Source organism: Mustela lutreola, chromosome 12, assembly GCF_030435805.1.
Source record: "Mustela lutreola isolate mMusLut2 chromosome 12, mMusLut2.pri, whole genome shotgun sequence".
Classification (NCBI taxonomy): Eukaryota; Metazoa; Chordata; class Mammalia; order Carnivora; family Mustelidae; genus Mustela; species Mustela lutreola.
The window spans coordinates 95406280-95419429 of NC_081301.1; the positions used below are offsets into that span (position 1 = coordinate 95406280).

The 13150-nt window shown below is 39.0% G+C and overlaps 1 protein-coding gene across 5 annotated transcripts in view; it reads left to right on the forward strand.

The window, feature by feature from the left end:
• Window positions 1–13150, forward strand: part of RIC1 (RIC1 homolog, RAB6A GEF complex partner 1) — a 142391-nt gene that overhangs the window by 108114 nt on the left and 21127 nt on the right. For all 5 annotated transcript variants that reach the window (XM_059141605.1, XM_059141607.1, XM_059141606.1 and 2 more), the window contains 7 exons: window positions 988–1132; window positions 1789–1837; window positions 4078–4230; window positions 5899–6102; window positions 11195–11233; window positions 11564–11674; window positions 12414–12503. In XM_059141605.1, coding sequence (XP_058997588.1) covers window positions 988–1132; window positions 1789–1837; window positions 4078–4230; window positions 5899–6102; window positions 11195–11233; window positions 11564–11674; window positions 12414–12503 — 791 coding nt within the window. The remainder of the gene's footprint in view (window positions 1–987; window positions 1133–1788; window positions 1838–4077; window positions 4231–5898; window positions 6103–11194; window positions 11234–11563; window positions 11675–12413; window positions 12504–13150) is intronic.

The window sequence follows — 13150 nt, forward strand, 5'->3', positions numbered from 1 at the left end:
CTACTGCAAATGAAAAGAATTTGAAACAAAGTGATACATAGCTGGTTTTGAATTGCTGACAGGAAATACTATCATGTTTCATTTAACCCTGCAGTAGGGAAACTTGGCTTTTACTGCACAGTGAAATTACGGGATTGAAAGAACAATTACTATTAGTTAAAAGATGATATGAGCACCTGGAGTCCTCAAGCTGGAGTTTACCTACGTAATTCTAATAGAAGATTAAACTTCAGTTTGTTTTAACTTGGATTCTAATAGAAGATTAAACTTCAGTTTGTTTTAACTTGGATTCCTTGAGTGGGGAGCATGAAGATAATGGTAGGACATTATTTTACATTTTAAAACACCTGCTTTACGAACTACATTGACATTTAGTGTAGGATGATTCAAGGGAAGCCTTATCCCCGTTTTACAGAAACCGAACTGACCAAAGCCAAAGACTTTTAACCCACTGAGCCACCCAGGAGCCCCAGCCAAAGACTTTTAAAATGACACAGTTATAGTTATCCAGGCTGATAGTGGCCCCAATGGTTCTCATTTCTTTTAAATTTCTTGGCAGGGGCGCCTGGGTGGCTCAGTGGGTTAAGCCGCTGCCTTCGGCTCAGGTCATGATCTCAGGGTCCTGGGATCGAGTCCCGCATCAGGCTCTCTGCTCAGTGGGGAGCCTGCTTCCCTTCCTCTCTCTCTCTGCCTGCCTCTCTGCCTACTTGTGATCTCTCCCCCTCTCTCTCTCTCTGTCAAATAAATAAATAAATCTTTAAAAAAAATAAAAAATAAAAAATAAATAAATTTCTTGGCAGCCAAGTTTGTTCTGCTTCAATCAAGGCTAATGTGACCTTTTGTGACCTTAAATGAATAGGATTCATCTCATTATTTGAAGGAGACATATCTTTCTGTTCATTTGCAATTTGAAAAAATACAGACTGTAAAAAATACTGTTTCTGAAGGAATCATTTATTTTTAACTCTTCTCACAATTTCTTAACAGATATTTGGAACAAAACAGGAGCTGTTAAATTAGTCAGATGGTCCCCTGACAACAGTGTTGTGACGGTGACCTGGGAGAGCGGAGGCCTCTCTCTGTGGAGTGTGTTTGGAGCCCAGCTGATCTGTACGCTTGGAGGCGATTTTGCGTGAGTCAATAAAGACAAGTTCTAGATAAAATAACTCCGTTATCTCCCAGAAAATACACATACACAGAAATTTTTTGTCATACAGCTATCCTGCCTTATTTGATGCTTATTTGTCTTGGGGTTAACCAAGACAATTTGTAAGGTTCAGAATTCATTTGTTCAGAATGTGCTGATTCTCTAAACATCCATCCTTTTAAAATTCATTGTTCATTCCGTAAAATGCATTTGTTTGTTGAATCCCTACTGTATAAATGGTAGCATGTTAGATTCGAGGCTAAATCACATACAGTTTTGCCTTCAAGTAGCTTATAATCTAATAAGAGCAATAAGCCATGCACATAAGTCACTAGTGGGAAATAGAAAATTGCATTATCTTGCTAGTTTGAGATCTCTTCCCACTCCTTATGGTGCTGTGAACCTCAGTCCTGACAAAATGAATACCCGTTCCCAAACTGCATGATTCTATCGAGAATCATGGACCTAAAAGACTATGTGTAGGTGATATACTTAGATATATCAACAAGCAGTCTCATGTTTCATGCATTATTATCTACTTCTGTTTTTAAAGGAACAAAATCAATTTGAGTTTTTAAAAACTTAAAGCCAAATATATGTAATAGAAGGCTTTTTTAAATTGAGTTTCTGTTCTATTTCAGCTATAGGTCTGATGGTACCAAAAAAGATCCCCTTAAGATCAACTCTATGGTAAGTACTTTCTATAAAATATTGGCATCGTATGGGGCGCCTGGCTGGCTCAGTTGGTTGCGCATCCAGCTCTTGATCTCAGCTCGGGTCTTAATCTCTGGGTCTCTGAGTTCAAGCCCAGCACTGGGCTCTAAGCTTGGCATGGACCTACTTTAAAAAAGTGTGTGTGTATTTCTATAGTATGAGAAACTTTGATTTTACTTCTGCCTTTTTTTTTTTTTTTAACTCTTCTTGGCCTGATTTTACAAAACTATTTTTATTTTAGCAGACTCTTCTACAGTTCTTGCTTTGCTGTCCAGTTTTCAGTATGTACTTGCTTTTAGTTTTGCTTATATGTCTAGCAAACCCCTGTTATGTTTGTGAACATAGTGACTATTCAAATCAGGCCTTTGGTTTTCCAGAGCATACTTCCAGAGCTAGTGACTCACTAGCATCCACTTCTCATGGCCTTCTTTCTTTTAACATGATGTGAACTGCTCAGTGGATATTTTTCCGCGAGGTGCTTGGACATTATTTGAGCATATTTTTAAAACGTTTCCTGTAGATACCTGTCAGGAGAATTGAAGTCAATGTTGTCAGTATTTTTATTACATATTTTTAAGAGTTCCTGTAGAAAACAGTGAAGTGTAATCCCTGTTTTTACGTAAGAACATTTTCTTATTGTAGCCCTTCTGTGCGTCATCTTTGTGAAGTTGGTGGCTGTGAGGTTTACTCATTGCCCTTCTTCCTTTGCTCCACAGAGGAAGGCATTTTCTGATCTTGGGTTTCTTAAAGAACGAAAACCACCATGGCTGTCTTGGTAGTGGTTCTCAGCACCACCAAGGACCCTACTTGCTGTCTCTCTCCACCTCCATATTTTAAAATAAGTTTTTGAATAAATTATTTCTATAACTGCCCATCAGTGCTTCTGAATGGCACATAACAACCAGTGTTGTTAGCCTCACTAAGGTGGTATTTTAATCACAAACTAAGAATGTAAGCATTTCAGTTAACTGTTTAACTTTTATTGTGGGAGAGCAAGACTTCTATGAAGCTTTTGAAATTTAGCAACAATTTATTTTCCCTCTACTATTTTCTTGACCTTGTAGATTGTGAATTACTAACCTTTAAAACAAAAACAAAAAACTTGGCCCTGGAGAGTTTATTTGAACCTTCTTATTTTATAAAGGTTGACGTATATACCCAGAGAAAACCAAATAACTTAGCCAAGGTTCTACAGCAGAGTGGGGCCAGGCTGGAATGAAAACGTAGAAACTTCCATTGGTGTGTTCTTTGCTCGGTACAAGACTGCGTCTGTTTTGGGTGCTTCTTTGTCAAGTTTCAGCTGGGTCACGCGGGGTGGGGGGGATCTTCCTCTGTAAGGAATTTCTTTGTATTTGAGAGGCAGTTAAATTAATGGAGAAGTTAAAGAGAGCAGTGGGTATTTCTTGGGATTTGGAGTGAAGATTGAGATGTAGAATCTGTAGACGCAGATTTGGGAGTCCTTGTGCAGGGGCTGCCCTCTTTACAGGAAGGCAAGAGGAAAGGGCTCTTTTGTACTTTGATGAGAAATGCCCTCCCGGGGCCTCATATTCCATCTGAGGAAACCAGTAAGTCCAGCAGGGCAGAGGAGGCCTTCCTGACCAAACTCAAGAGCCCCAGAATGGGGCCCCTTGGGGTGACTCCTGTCCCCACCCCTTCTGTAACATTAGTGGCAGATGACGGCTGGGACGACCCAGAAGGCAGATGTCCGCACGGGCACTGTGCGAGAGGGAGCGGGACCCGGGGCCCAGAGGAAAAGGGGCTGCTGAGTGATTGCAGACAGGAGGCTGGGTTGAGCCATCCAGGACGATGATGAGCTGGTTGGGGTGGTGCTGGTGACCTCCAGGCTCCTGCTGTCTGGACACGTGCTGGCTCTTCCACCAGCTGGCCCAGACTCCCCCAGCAAGCAGTTTAATCCTTCAGAACCTCTGATTGCTCACTAAAGTGGACAACACTGACCTCACCACCACAGACTTGCTTTGCATAAAACACACACACACACACACACACACACACCCTACCCCCCCCCGCCCCCCCTTCCAGGTAGAGAGCTGTGATAGTGGGTTCCACTGGAGAGGGCTATGTAGCTTCTCATGGTTTCTCCAGCCTTTAGAAGTCACTGGTAAGGCTCTTGTTGGCTGTTTCGGGATTTGAATATTTGAAGCTAGGAGAGGATTACAAACTTCATTGCCCTGATTTTTCTTCCCGTTCTCTCCAAGAGCTGGGGTGCAGAAGGCTATCATCTCTGGGTGGTCAGCGGCTTTGGTGCTCACAACACTGGAATTGAGTCTGATTCCAAGAGTGTAGTTAAACAGCCTGGCCTTCTGCTGTTTCAGTTTATCAAGAGTGTACTCACTGTAAACCCCTGTATGGTAAGTTTTTTAAAGTACAACTGTTTACTTTTAGTGGCCTTCATAGTAGACTATCAGATTCGTCTAAAATTGGTGGATTATTTTCTTTCTTGTTCATTTTTGTGATTTTTGTATTTCTTTTTAATAATTTATAGAAAAATTTTACTTCTCAGCAGCTTTTAGTTTTTGTTTTTTAAATAGGATCACAAGCACTTTGAGGGAAAGCAGTGTTTACAGATTTACTTGACTAACCTAGTCTCTATTTAAAAAGAATTTCCCAAAGTGTGCTCCACAAGGCACTGCTTAGAAGAATCGGTAGCATATACACAGGATAAGGGAAATTTCTGTTGTCATATAAGCAAAATAAAGAAGCTAAGGCTGCAGAAATGTCCTTATTGTAGGACTCCAGGGTCTTTAATATGCCTAATGTGAATCATAAAAACCCAGGAGTTGGTATATGAAAAACAGTGTGCCAAGCTTATTTAACTATGAATTTTTAGGGAGTGATTTAAAGAAAGTATGCCTGGAAACCTTATTTGGGAAACACTGCCCCAAATTATAATTTAAACTCCTCATGTTTTATCATTCTGGAACAATATACTAATATTATATATTGTTAATATGTAACAGTATGTGTTACAGGTCAGAAGCATATATCTTAATATCTGCCACCAATCGTTTTTTAAATATTTGGTACAACCAGTTTCTAATTAAAATTGATAATTACAATCCATTGAGAAAGAATATGACAGTAGCCTGGATCTGAGACTTCATGACTCTAGATGAAGAATAAGGATCCGCAGAAAAACAAGAGTACAGTCATTCTTTCTCCCCTCCCCATCCCAAATTATAATGTAAAGGCAGATTTTATGAGTTTTCTGTCAAGACAACATTTGGGCTGCCATGGAAAAATGAGGGGCTTTGGTGCCCTTCTGTCTGATGGAATGAATGGTCAGTGAATAAAGTGCCCACAGTTAGTGCTCACCTTCTCTCTGAAAAGCAAGGCATCATCACTAAGAGGAGAAATTGTCTTATTTGTCTGAATATTCTCAGAGCCCATTGCAGTCCTTGGCACTAACCAAGCATTTACCCAAGTGAATATTGAGTTGCTTTGATCCAGGACCACTGACTGGGGCTACTCTGCCTCCTCCCCATGGTTTAAAAGAACCTTGGTGTCCAGTATCCCCATTCGTAATCCTCCGCTTCTTCTTGCCATGGGCACAGGGTGAACACACACACGCACAGTTTGCCCAGATAATGTTTTCTTATCATTATCACACCATAATGTGAGGTATTTTATGTGAAACTCATTTGTAACCTGTAGATAATGAGTAGTTCTGTTCAGTTTTCAGATGGAAAATCTCTCATAGCATTGCCATTTTGGAGTAATAAGGAAGATACTGCTGTCGTCATTGTAGACTGGGTCATATTTTGGCATCTGTGATAAAACAGACTTCAACAAAAGTTTTGTTTGCCCTGGGAAGTAATCATTAAACTGTTGCCTGTTCCCTGTAAATGTAACAGTGCCCGTGATCATTACGTAGTCTTGTCTGCGAGTAAAATCGACGTTGAGATACATGGTGCATTTCCTATGATAAACCTAAGTCAAGGTATTACTTTTGTTTTCCATTATCTGATTTCAGGTTTTTTTATTTGCTTTCCTCCTTTCTTCCTTTCTTCCTCCTGTAGAGTAACCAGGAGCAAGTGCTGCTTCAGGGGGAGGACCGATTGTACTTGAACTGCGGCGAGGCCTCGCAAATGCAGAGTGCCAGGGGTTCCTCAGCACGCTCTGAGCGCAAGGCCGGTGGGGGCAGGAGCCCCTTTGCAGACAGCGGTTTGGAGTCTCCGGGTTTAAGCTCTTTGCTTGGACATCGGCATTGGCATGTGGTACAGGTAAGTCTCAGCTGCTCACTGTTGACTTAGTCCTTGGGGGACTAGCACCTGGAGCGGAGTTACAGATTTCTTCTGTTGCTTTAGAAAACTGAGAAACTTTTTAACCTTTTTGACTGTCACCTCTCTCTTCTGCTTTTCTGTCTTCTTGTGTTCCTTTCTTGCCTCTGACGTAGCACAGATCCCCACCTGTTTTAAGCCTACTAGTCCAAAAACTCCCAAGTTTATGCTTTTCCTTCTGAACAAGCACAACTTTGTACTTCTTCCGTTGCCCCCCCCCGCCCCGTTTTGGTACAAATTTAGCTCTGTGGATTGGCACAGGCAAAAGTGTAGTGATTTCATGGAAAGTGACCGTGTCAGCTAAGACCCTGAACAGCTGACCTTGTAGTCCTAGTGGGTACATGTTGAGGTTAGCTGCCTGACTTTAAAGCCAAATTGCAGACTTGCGGTCACACTCTAGAACCTTATTATTAATAATTTTATTATTACAAAAATCTTGTTCCAAGTCACTTACTCATTCTGGTATAACTTTTAAATTAGCAGTTTCTTTTAATAATTCTGATAAATTGGCATTTAATGTGGACATCAATTCTGAATTTTGATAACAAATAAAATTAATTTGGGTAAATCAGTAAATTGAAGTTTCTTGAGAGAAACTTTGATACACAATTGTAGGAGTTCTGAGTGTGTCTTCCTTCCCCCGCTGATACCCAAGTGCCTTAGGTATGTCTGAGCCTGCTCTTGCATTGGTTTTCACTGGGTTCTGTCTCCACAATTCTTAACCCTCCCTTCTCCGTTCTGTGCTGATACTTTATTCGCTCACTCAGCTCCCATGTTAGTGTTAGTTGACTTTGAGTGGAGATGATGAGAGACACGAATGGTCAGAATGTGAAACGTTGAAAGAGGAGTGTCTCTCGCACTGACGTGGTGTACACCCAAAGAAAATGTATCTGACATTAATAAATTCATAAAATCAAACTGTGCATACCATTTGATAAGTAGTAACGGTTATGAAATAAAACCGCGTCGGCTGCCTCCTTGACTAAACTTTTCCACTGCTCCCTTCTCTCCTATAGCCATTCCTCTGCTATTTTCATTTCCCCATACTTTGAACTATTCATTCTACACTGACCTAGCATCAATGCCAGTTCTGCCTAGCCAGGTCTGTGTTGCCAGAGCCAAGTAGAGCAGAGGATCAAAGAAGGTAGGTCTGGAACTCAAAAATCCATCAGGCAATAACAAAAATCTAATTTCCTTCCAGCTCAAAAATTCTGTGATTCTGTGATTCTTAGCCATCACTGAAGTATCCTATACTAGTAGCGTATCACACTGAGTTTACCACCTTAGACAAAGTAGGTACGAGCAAGATTCTTTCATGATTTTGTTCTTTAGATATTGGAATTATTCAGAAGGATGAACTTGTTTGACTCGAGCTTAACCTAATTTTTTCCTTTCCCTAAAACTAATAAAAATAATGTCAGAGCTGTATAACAGTTAAGTTATAATAGACTCATAGAATTTTTGGAGCTGGAAGGACCATAGAGATCATGTAGTCCAACTGGATTTGTTACATTGAGGAAACTGAGGCTCAGAGAAGTTAGGTGACTTGCCCAAGGGCACGTGGGAGAGCAGTGTCCTGCTTAAGGAATGTCAGACTTATCCTTACTATAAGTAAAGTAACAGTCTAACGAGTTGTAAAACTTCTAGGTATTAAGTGTTGAATCATGTAATGTACTGTTGACCTTGAGCTAAGACCTAGAATGTGCCCATTGAAATAGACAGTGTTTCATTACAGTTGGCCCTGTACTTTGTTTGCTGGCACACCAACCAGATGCATCAGTGCGGCATCGTGGGAGTGTTTTGGTTTGGTGGTTTACAGTGTCTCTGCAATGCTAATGCTTTACCTTCTGGGTCTTAACCAGTAGTAATGATTCCCTGAAGAAACACGGGTGCCTGTTTAATTTTTCCTTCAACATACACTCTGGTCTGGGATAAATGCCCACATCCTCCGTCAGAGTGACTTTGTTTACGCGACTTCTATTTTGTTCTTACACAGCTTAGAGTTCATCAAATAAGCTCCAACTAATTCTGCTTCTCTTGTCTGTTCCTCATCTAGACAACGGGATTTTTCGTTCGTTTAGACCTTCTACCTTACACTTGTTAGTTTCCTGATCAGAAGATTCTATGTTAAATATGTTTCTTTCTTTTAACTTAATACATACACTTACTTGTCAGCAGCAGGGTTGGTAGCTGCTGGTAGAAGTGGTGCTGTGTGTGTGTGTGTGTGTGTGTGTGTGTGTGTTTAAATTTAGTTTTCCTAGCTACAGATTTTAAAAACTTCAAAAGTAGTTTGACAAGCAGAACACAAATAATGTGGAATTATAACAACACCCTCATGGTTTTAGGGTGCACTCCTGCTTGCACTGCCATTTAACACTCAGAACTTCGTATGATACAAACATTTCCTACAAACATTACAAGCATAAATCATTATCATCCACTGTTCTGAAATGTTGGCTTTGTAATTTAACTGGCTAACCATTTGGAAAAAAATAGGCTTACAAAATATGCTAAGGCTGTCAACAGAGGATTGTAAAGACTCTTTCGTTTATAAATGATTGGCAGACCTTCTGAGGACCATCTCAGATGCATCAGATGCGGGGTTTGGCACGGGGCAGGTCTGCCAGCAGACCTGCTGGCTCTCACAGTCTCAAAGCAACGGACAGAAGCGGTCTAGGTAGGAGACAGGGTTTTAGCAAAATGACTTGAAGGGGGGAAGAAGGTAGATTGAGGTTTTTTAAGAGGCTGAGGAATCCTAAGATGTTGAGAATGGAGATTATGTACCTTAGCACTCAGGCTCCCAGTGGTGTGGCGTGGTGTGACTTTTGTGCCCTGAGTATGCAGTCCTGGCCTGACTTCTTCATGATTCATTAGCTGCTTCTTGCCTTACTTCTGCCATTTCCTGTTCTCAGTGTAAGGGGCAGAGCTCAAAGCTCAGGTGACACGTAGATCCATAAATGTGACCTACTAGGGAAAATGAATGTTTCATTTTCACTTTTCATTTCATAGCATCTTCAGACACAACTGTATCAGAAGTAAAGCTTCATTTTAAACTTAAACTCAAGCTTTGAAAATAAATCATTTGTAGTTTGTGGCACTTCCTACATTTTGGGGGTTAAAAGAATAAAAACCTTTTTTTCTTACAGATACTCATTAGAGTGTAGACCGTTTGATAAAACTCTACCTTGGTGCCATGCTGAGGAACCCTTCAAGCTGGAATCCGCGTTGGCATTGGGATCCCAGCTCACACTTTACCCACCCCCATGTTTCTTAAATACTTAGGAAACACCAGGGTCAGGGGAAGTGGGAGTCCTTTTTCGCGTTCTGGATGGCTGGCTCAGTTATACTCCAGGGACATCCTTCTTCAAGTGACTACTTTGATTTTCTTCATCCAAACAGAGAATTCACTTAACAGACTCACACAAAACTACTTTGAGCTCTTCTGTCCCCGCCTGATCATTCCCTCAGATTACCAGGCTTCTGAACCGATGCCACCCTTCCCGGGACTTTAGTAACTGGCCTGTGTGGTGCAGTGAATCTGTTAAGATAGGAGTTAAGCCTTTTTCAAGCATATATCATGGCACCGTTACCCTTAATTCTGCAGGGTGAGGTTCTACAAACTGGCACTAGGATTGAGAACTTGTAATAACAGAACCAAAAGCTGTTACTTTATTTGGATTTTAGGCTGACTTACTAGATAATAAGTGAAGTCTAGCAGATAACTTTATGAGTAAATTTTATCAAGGTTAATACAGATATTTTTAGCATATTACTTTTAATTCGATTTTAGTTTTGTCTTCACATTACACAGAGAATCTTATTGGATTTGATTGCATTGTACTGGATTTTTAATTTGGCTTTCCTTTTTAAAAAATATGTAATACGTGGAGTACAATGAAAATGAATTCAAATAAATTGAGGTTCTCTTATTCCAGGAATAGAAGATTTTTTCCCTTGTTCTGTCTGTTGTTCTGATAATTTTCATGCCATACTCACCATGTGCTCATAAAAACTGCTTAATCAGTAGGCTAGAGGAGAAGTCAGTCTCAGTAAAGCTAGAATTTTCTTTATCTATGTTAATGTCTTATGGAAGAATCTTTTAAATTTAAAATTCTTGCTAGAGTGATACAAAGATACCATGTACAGAGATGTAAGACAGATGACACAGGAGGAAGGTGTATTTCCTACTTTCATTGCAGATTAAGTGTTACTATCTGTAATTCAAAGTTGTTACAGATGAATAGGTTAAATACCTCAGTAAAAAGAGTAGCTTAGACAGATGCTTACCTGTGTATGGATGTTTAGAGAGAGAATAAAGATTAACCAGTAGTTATCTCTGGAGCAATGGATAGAACAGAATTTCATTTTTTTTATTTTGTACATTTTTTTAAAGGTTTTTTTATTTATTTGACAGACAAAGATCACAAGGAGGCTGAGAGAGACAGAGAAGGAAGCAGGTTCCTTGCTGAGCAGAGAGCCCGATGCAGGGCTCCATCCCAGGACTCTGAGATCATGACCTGAGCCGAAGGCAGAGACTTTAACCCATTGAGCCACCCAGGCGCCCCAATTTTGTACATTTTTATATTGCTTAAATTTTATAAGCAGTGTTTTGCTATTTTGATCAGAAGACATAAAAATAATAAAAATACCTCCCATTAAAAAGCAAAAACAAAACTTGCTGAGACCCTCAAACTCTTCATTTCTACAGTTCCTGCTTGCCCTCGTGGCTGGTTCTCTCAGTCTGTTTGTATGGCATATTCAGTATTTAATATAAACAAAAACAGTGTAGAGAAAAAGCAGTGTAGGAAAGCCTGATCTAGCCACCCATAATGAAATGGTGAAGACAGGAGATGTGAAATATGGACTGGTATTTCAAAGTAAATTCCAAATACTCTGCTAGTAATACCCACTATTCGGGAACACTTTAAACGTTGTACAGGAAAGTGAATATCATATTGTGATGTTAATGCTTTAAGTGCTTTAAGTTTAAATATGTTGCAGGAGTCTTACCAAATTGATGTATTATTTTCTGTAGATTTCCAACACCTATCTAGAGAGCAATTGGCCTATACGGGTGAGTTACTTGTTATTTTGTTGGGGTTAATTTTTATTGGATAGTATTTGCTGCAGGAGGCATTCTGGGAATTGAGCCTTTTTTCAGTGGGCGCGTTGATAATAAAATTTTAATACTTGATCCCTTGTACATTGTTAACGTATTAACATCAGTAATTTGATGAAATGTAACTTGTGTATAAATATTCAGATTTTTTAATTTAGCACTTTCATTTAATTCACTTAGCAAACATTTATTAAAGTCTATTTGCGTGACACAATAATGCTAAGTTCTTTATATTTAAGTATATACATTTGCAAGGAAGAGTTCTTAATTTTTTCTTTGAATTAGTTTTCAGCTATTGATAAACTTGGACAGAATATTGCTGTGGTTGGCAAGTTTGGTTTTGCACATTACTCTTTACTCACCAAAAAATGGAAACTTTTTGGAAACATTACCCAGGTTAGTCTTTTTGAAATTAAAAACTGATTTCTCAGAATATAAGTGCACTACCGTATGAAATAACTCTAAGCCACTAGTCATTAAAAAATAATACCAAATATTAAAAAATGGTGTTGGATTACATCTAAGGTCAGTTCTAATGAAGTACTTGATAAAGCATTTTGTATTGAGAAGATTGGTTTGTTTTTAATTGGAGGATTTACTCTTCCATATTGAGTTCATCAGATGTGGTCAGAATCAACTTCCACTGAATTTGAGATCATTTCCCGCTTGTTTGTATATGATGTGAAGTTGTGGGTAGCACAGAAACATGTGCAGTTGGAAAAGACAAGGATTAATGTGTAGTGGCAGCCTGCGGGGCACTTCAGGGGCCTCACTGACCTTCACCACCCAGAGAGGGCACAGTTGTTACCCTTTTATAAGAAAGAAACCAGGATTCAGAGTCAAGCAGCTGGTAAGTTGTAAAGCAGGATTTTAAACCAAAGTCTGTTGAATAAGGGAATAATGGTGCTACATGGCACCCAATTATTGATAGAAATGTTAATTTTTTCAAAATAGAATATAAATTATTATTCATAAAGGCCTAGAGTGATACTTAATTTGGGGGGGATAAAGAATAGAGCAGAAATAATTTAAGCTCTCATTGTTTGCTTAGGAATACTTTATAAGTGTGTTACTTATTGTAATTTCTGGCAGCATATAAATAAAGGTAAATATGTTTTTTAAATTATCTTTTAAGGAGCAAAATATGATTGTGACAGGTGGCTTAGCCTGGTGGAATGATTTTATTGTCCTGGCATGTTATAACATAAGTGACCGTCAAGAAGAGGTAAGGCTTGTTTTCTCTCAGGGATAACAGATTTTTATATTTTAAAGATGTTAAGCACTATCTGCTTTAATAGAAATATAATTTTGGGGAAATGAATATAGCATTTTATTTTTTCATTAAGAATTTGGCATTTGGCTTTTTTACCTAAATCAGACCCTCATATATCAGATTACTGCTTTTAAGAAAGTTTTTTTTTTTAAGGGATAATCAGAACTTCTGAGACAACTTTTTCTAAGGATTTTTAGCTGTTAGACATTGTCTGTGAAGTTTGTAAATAACGCAGGTTGTTCAAAGCAAAGATGTTCCTAAGGATGGCTGCCCTTAGAGATTTATTAATTTGTTGGTTTGTATGTTTATGTTTTCAGAAAGTGCTGGTCTACTTTTATCAGGTCTGGATATGCAGGTCTTGAGAAGGAGTACCTCATAATAGTACATTCCCAATTTTAGTTGGTTCATCTTTTGGTTTTTTGTAGAATGAGGCTATCCTGTGAAATTATAAAATTTATCCATTTATTGCGAAAGCTCAGATTGGTCTTTAAACTTCTCTTACTTGAAGTCAGTAGATAAAAAAACAGCATGTCTAGAGTATTTAGCTGCCTGAGGTATAGGTATCTTGTTTTTACAGTTTTTCATTCTTTGTTCTTCAG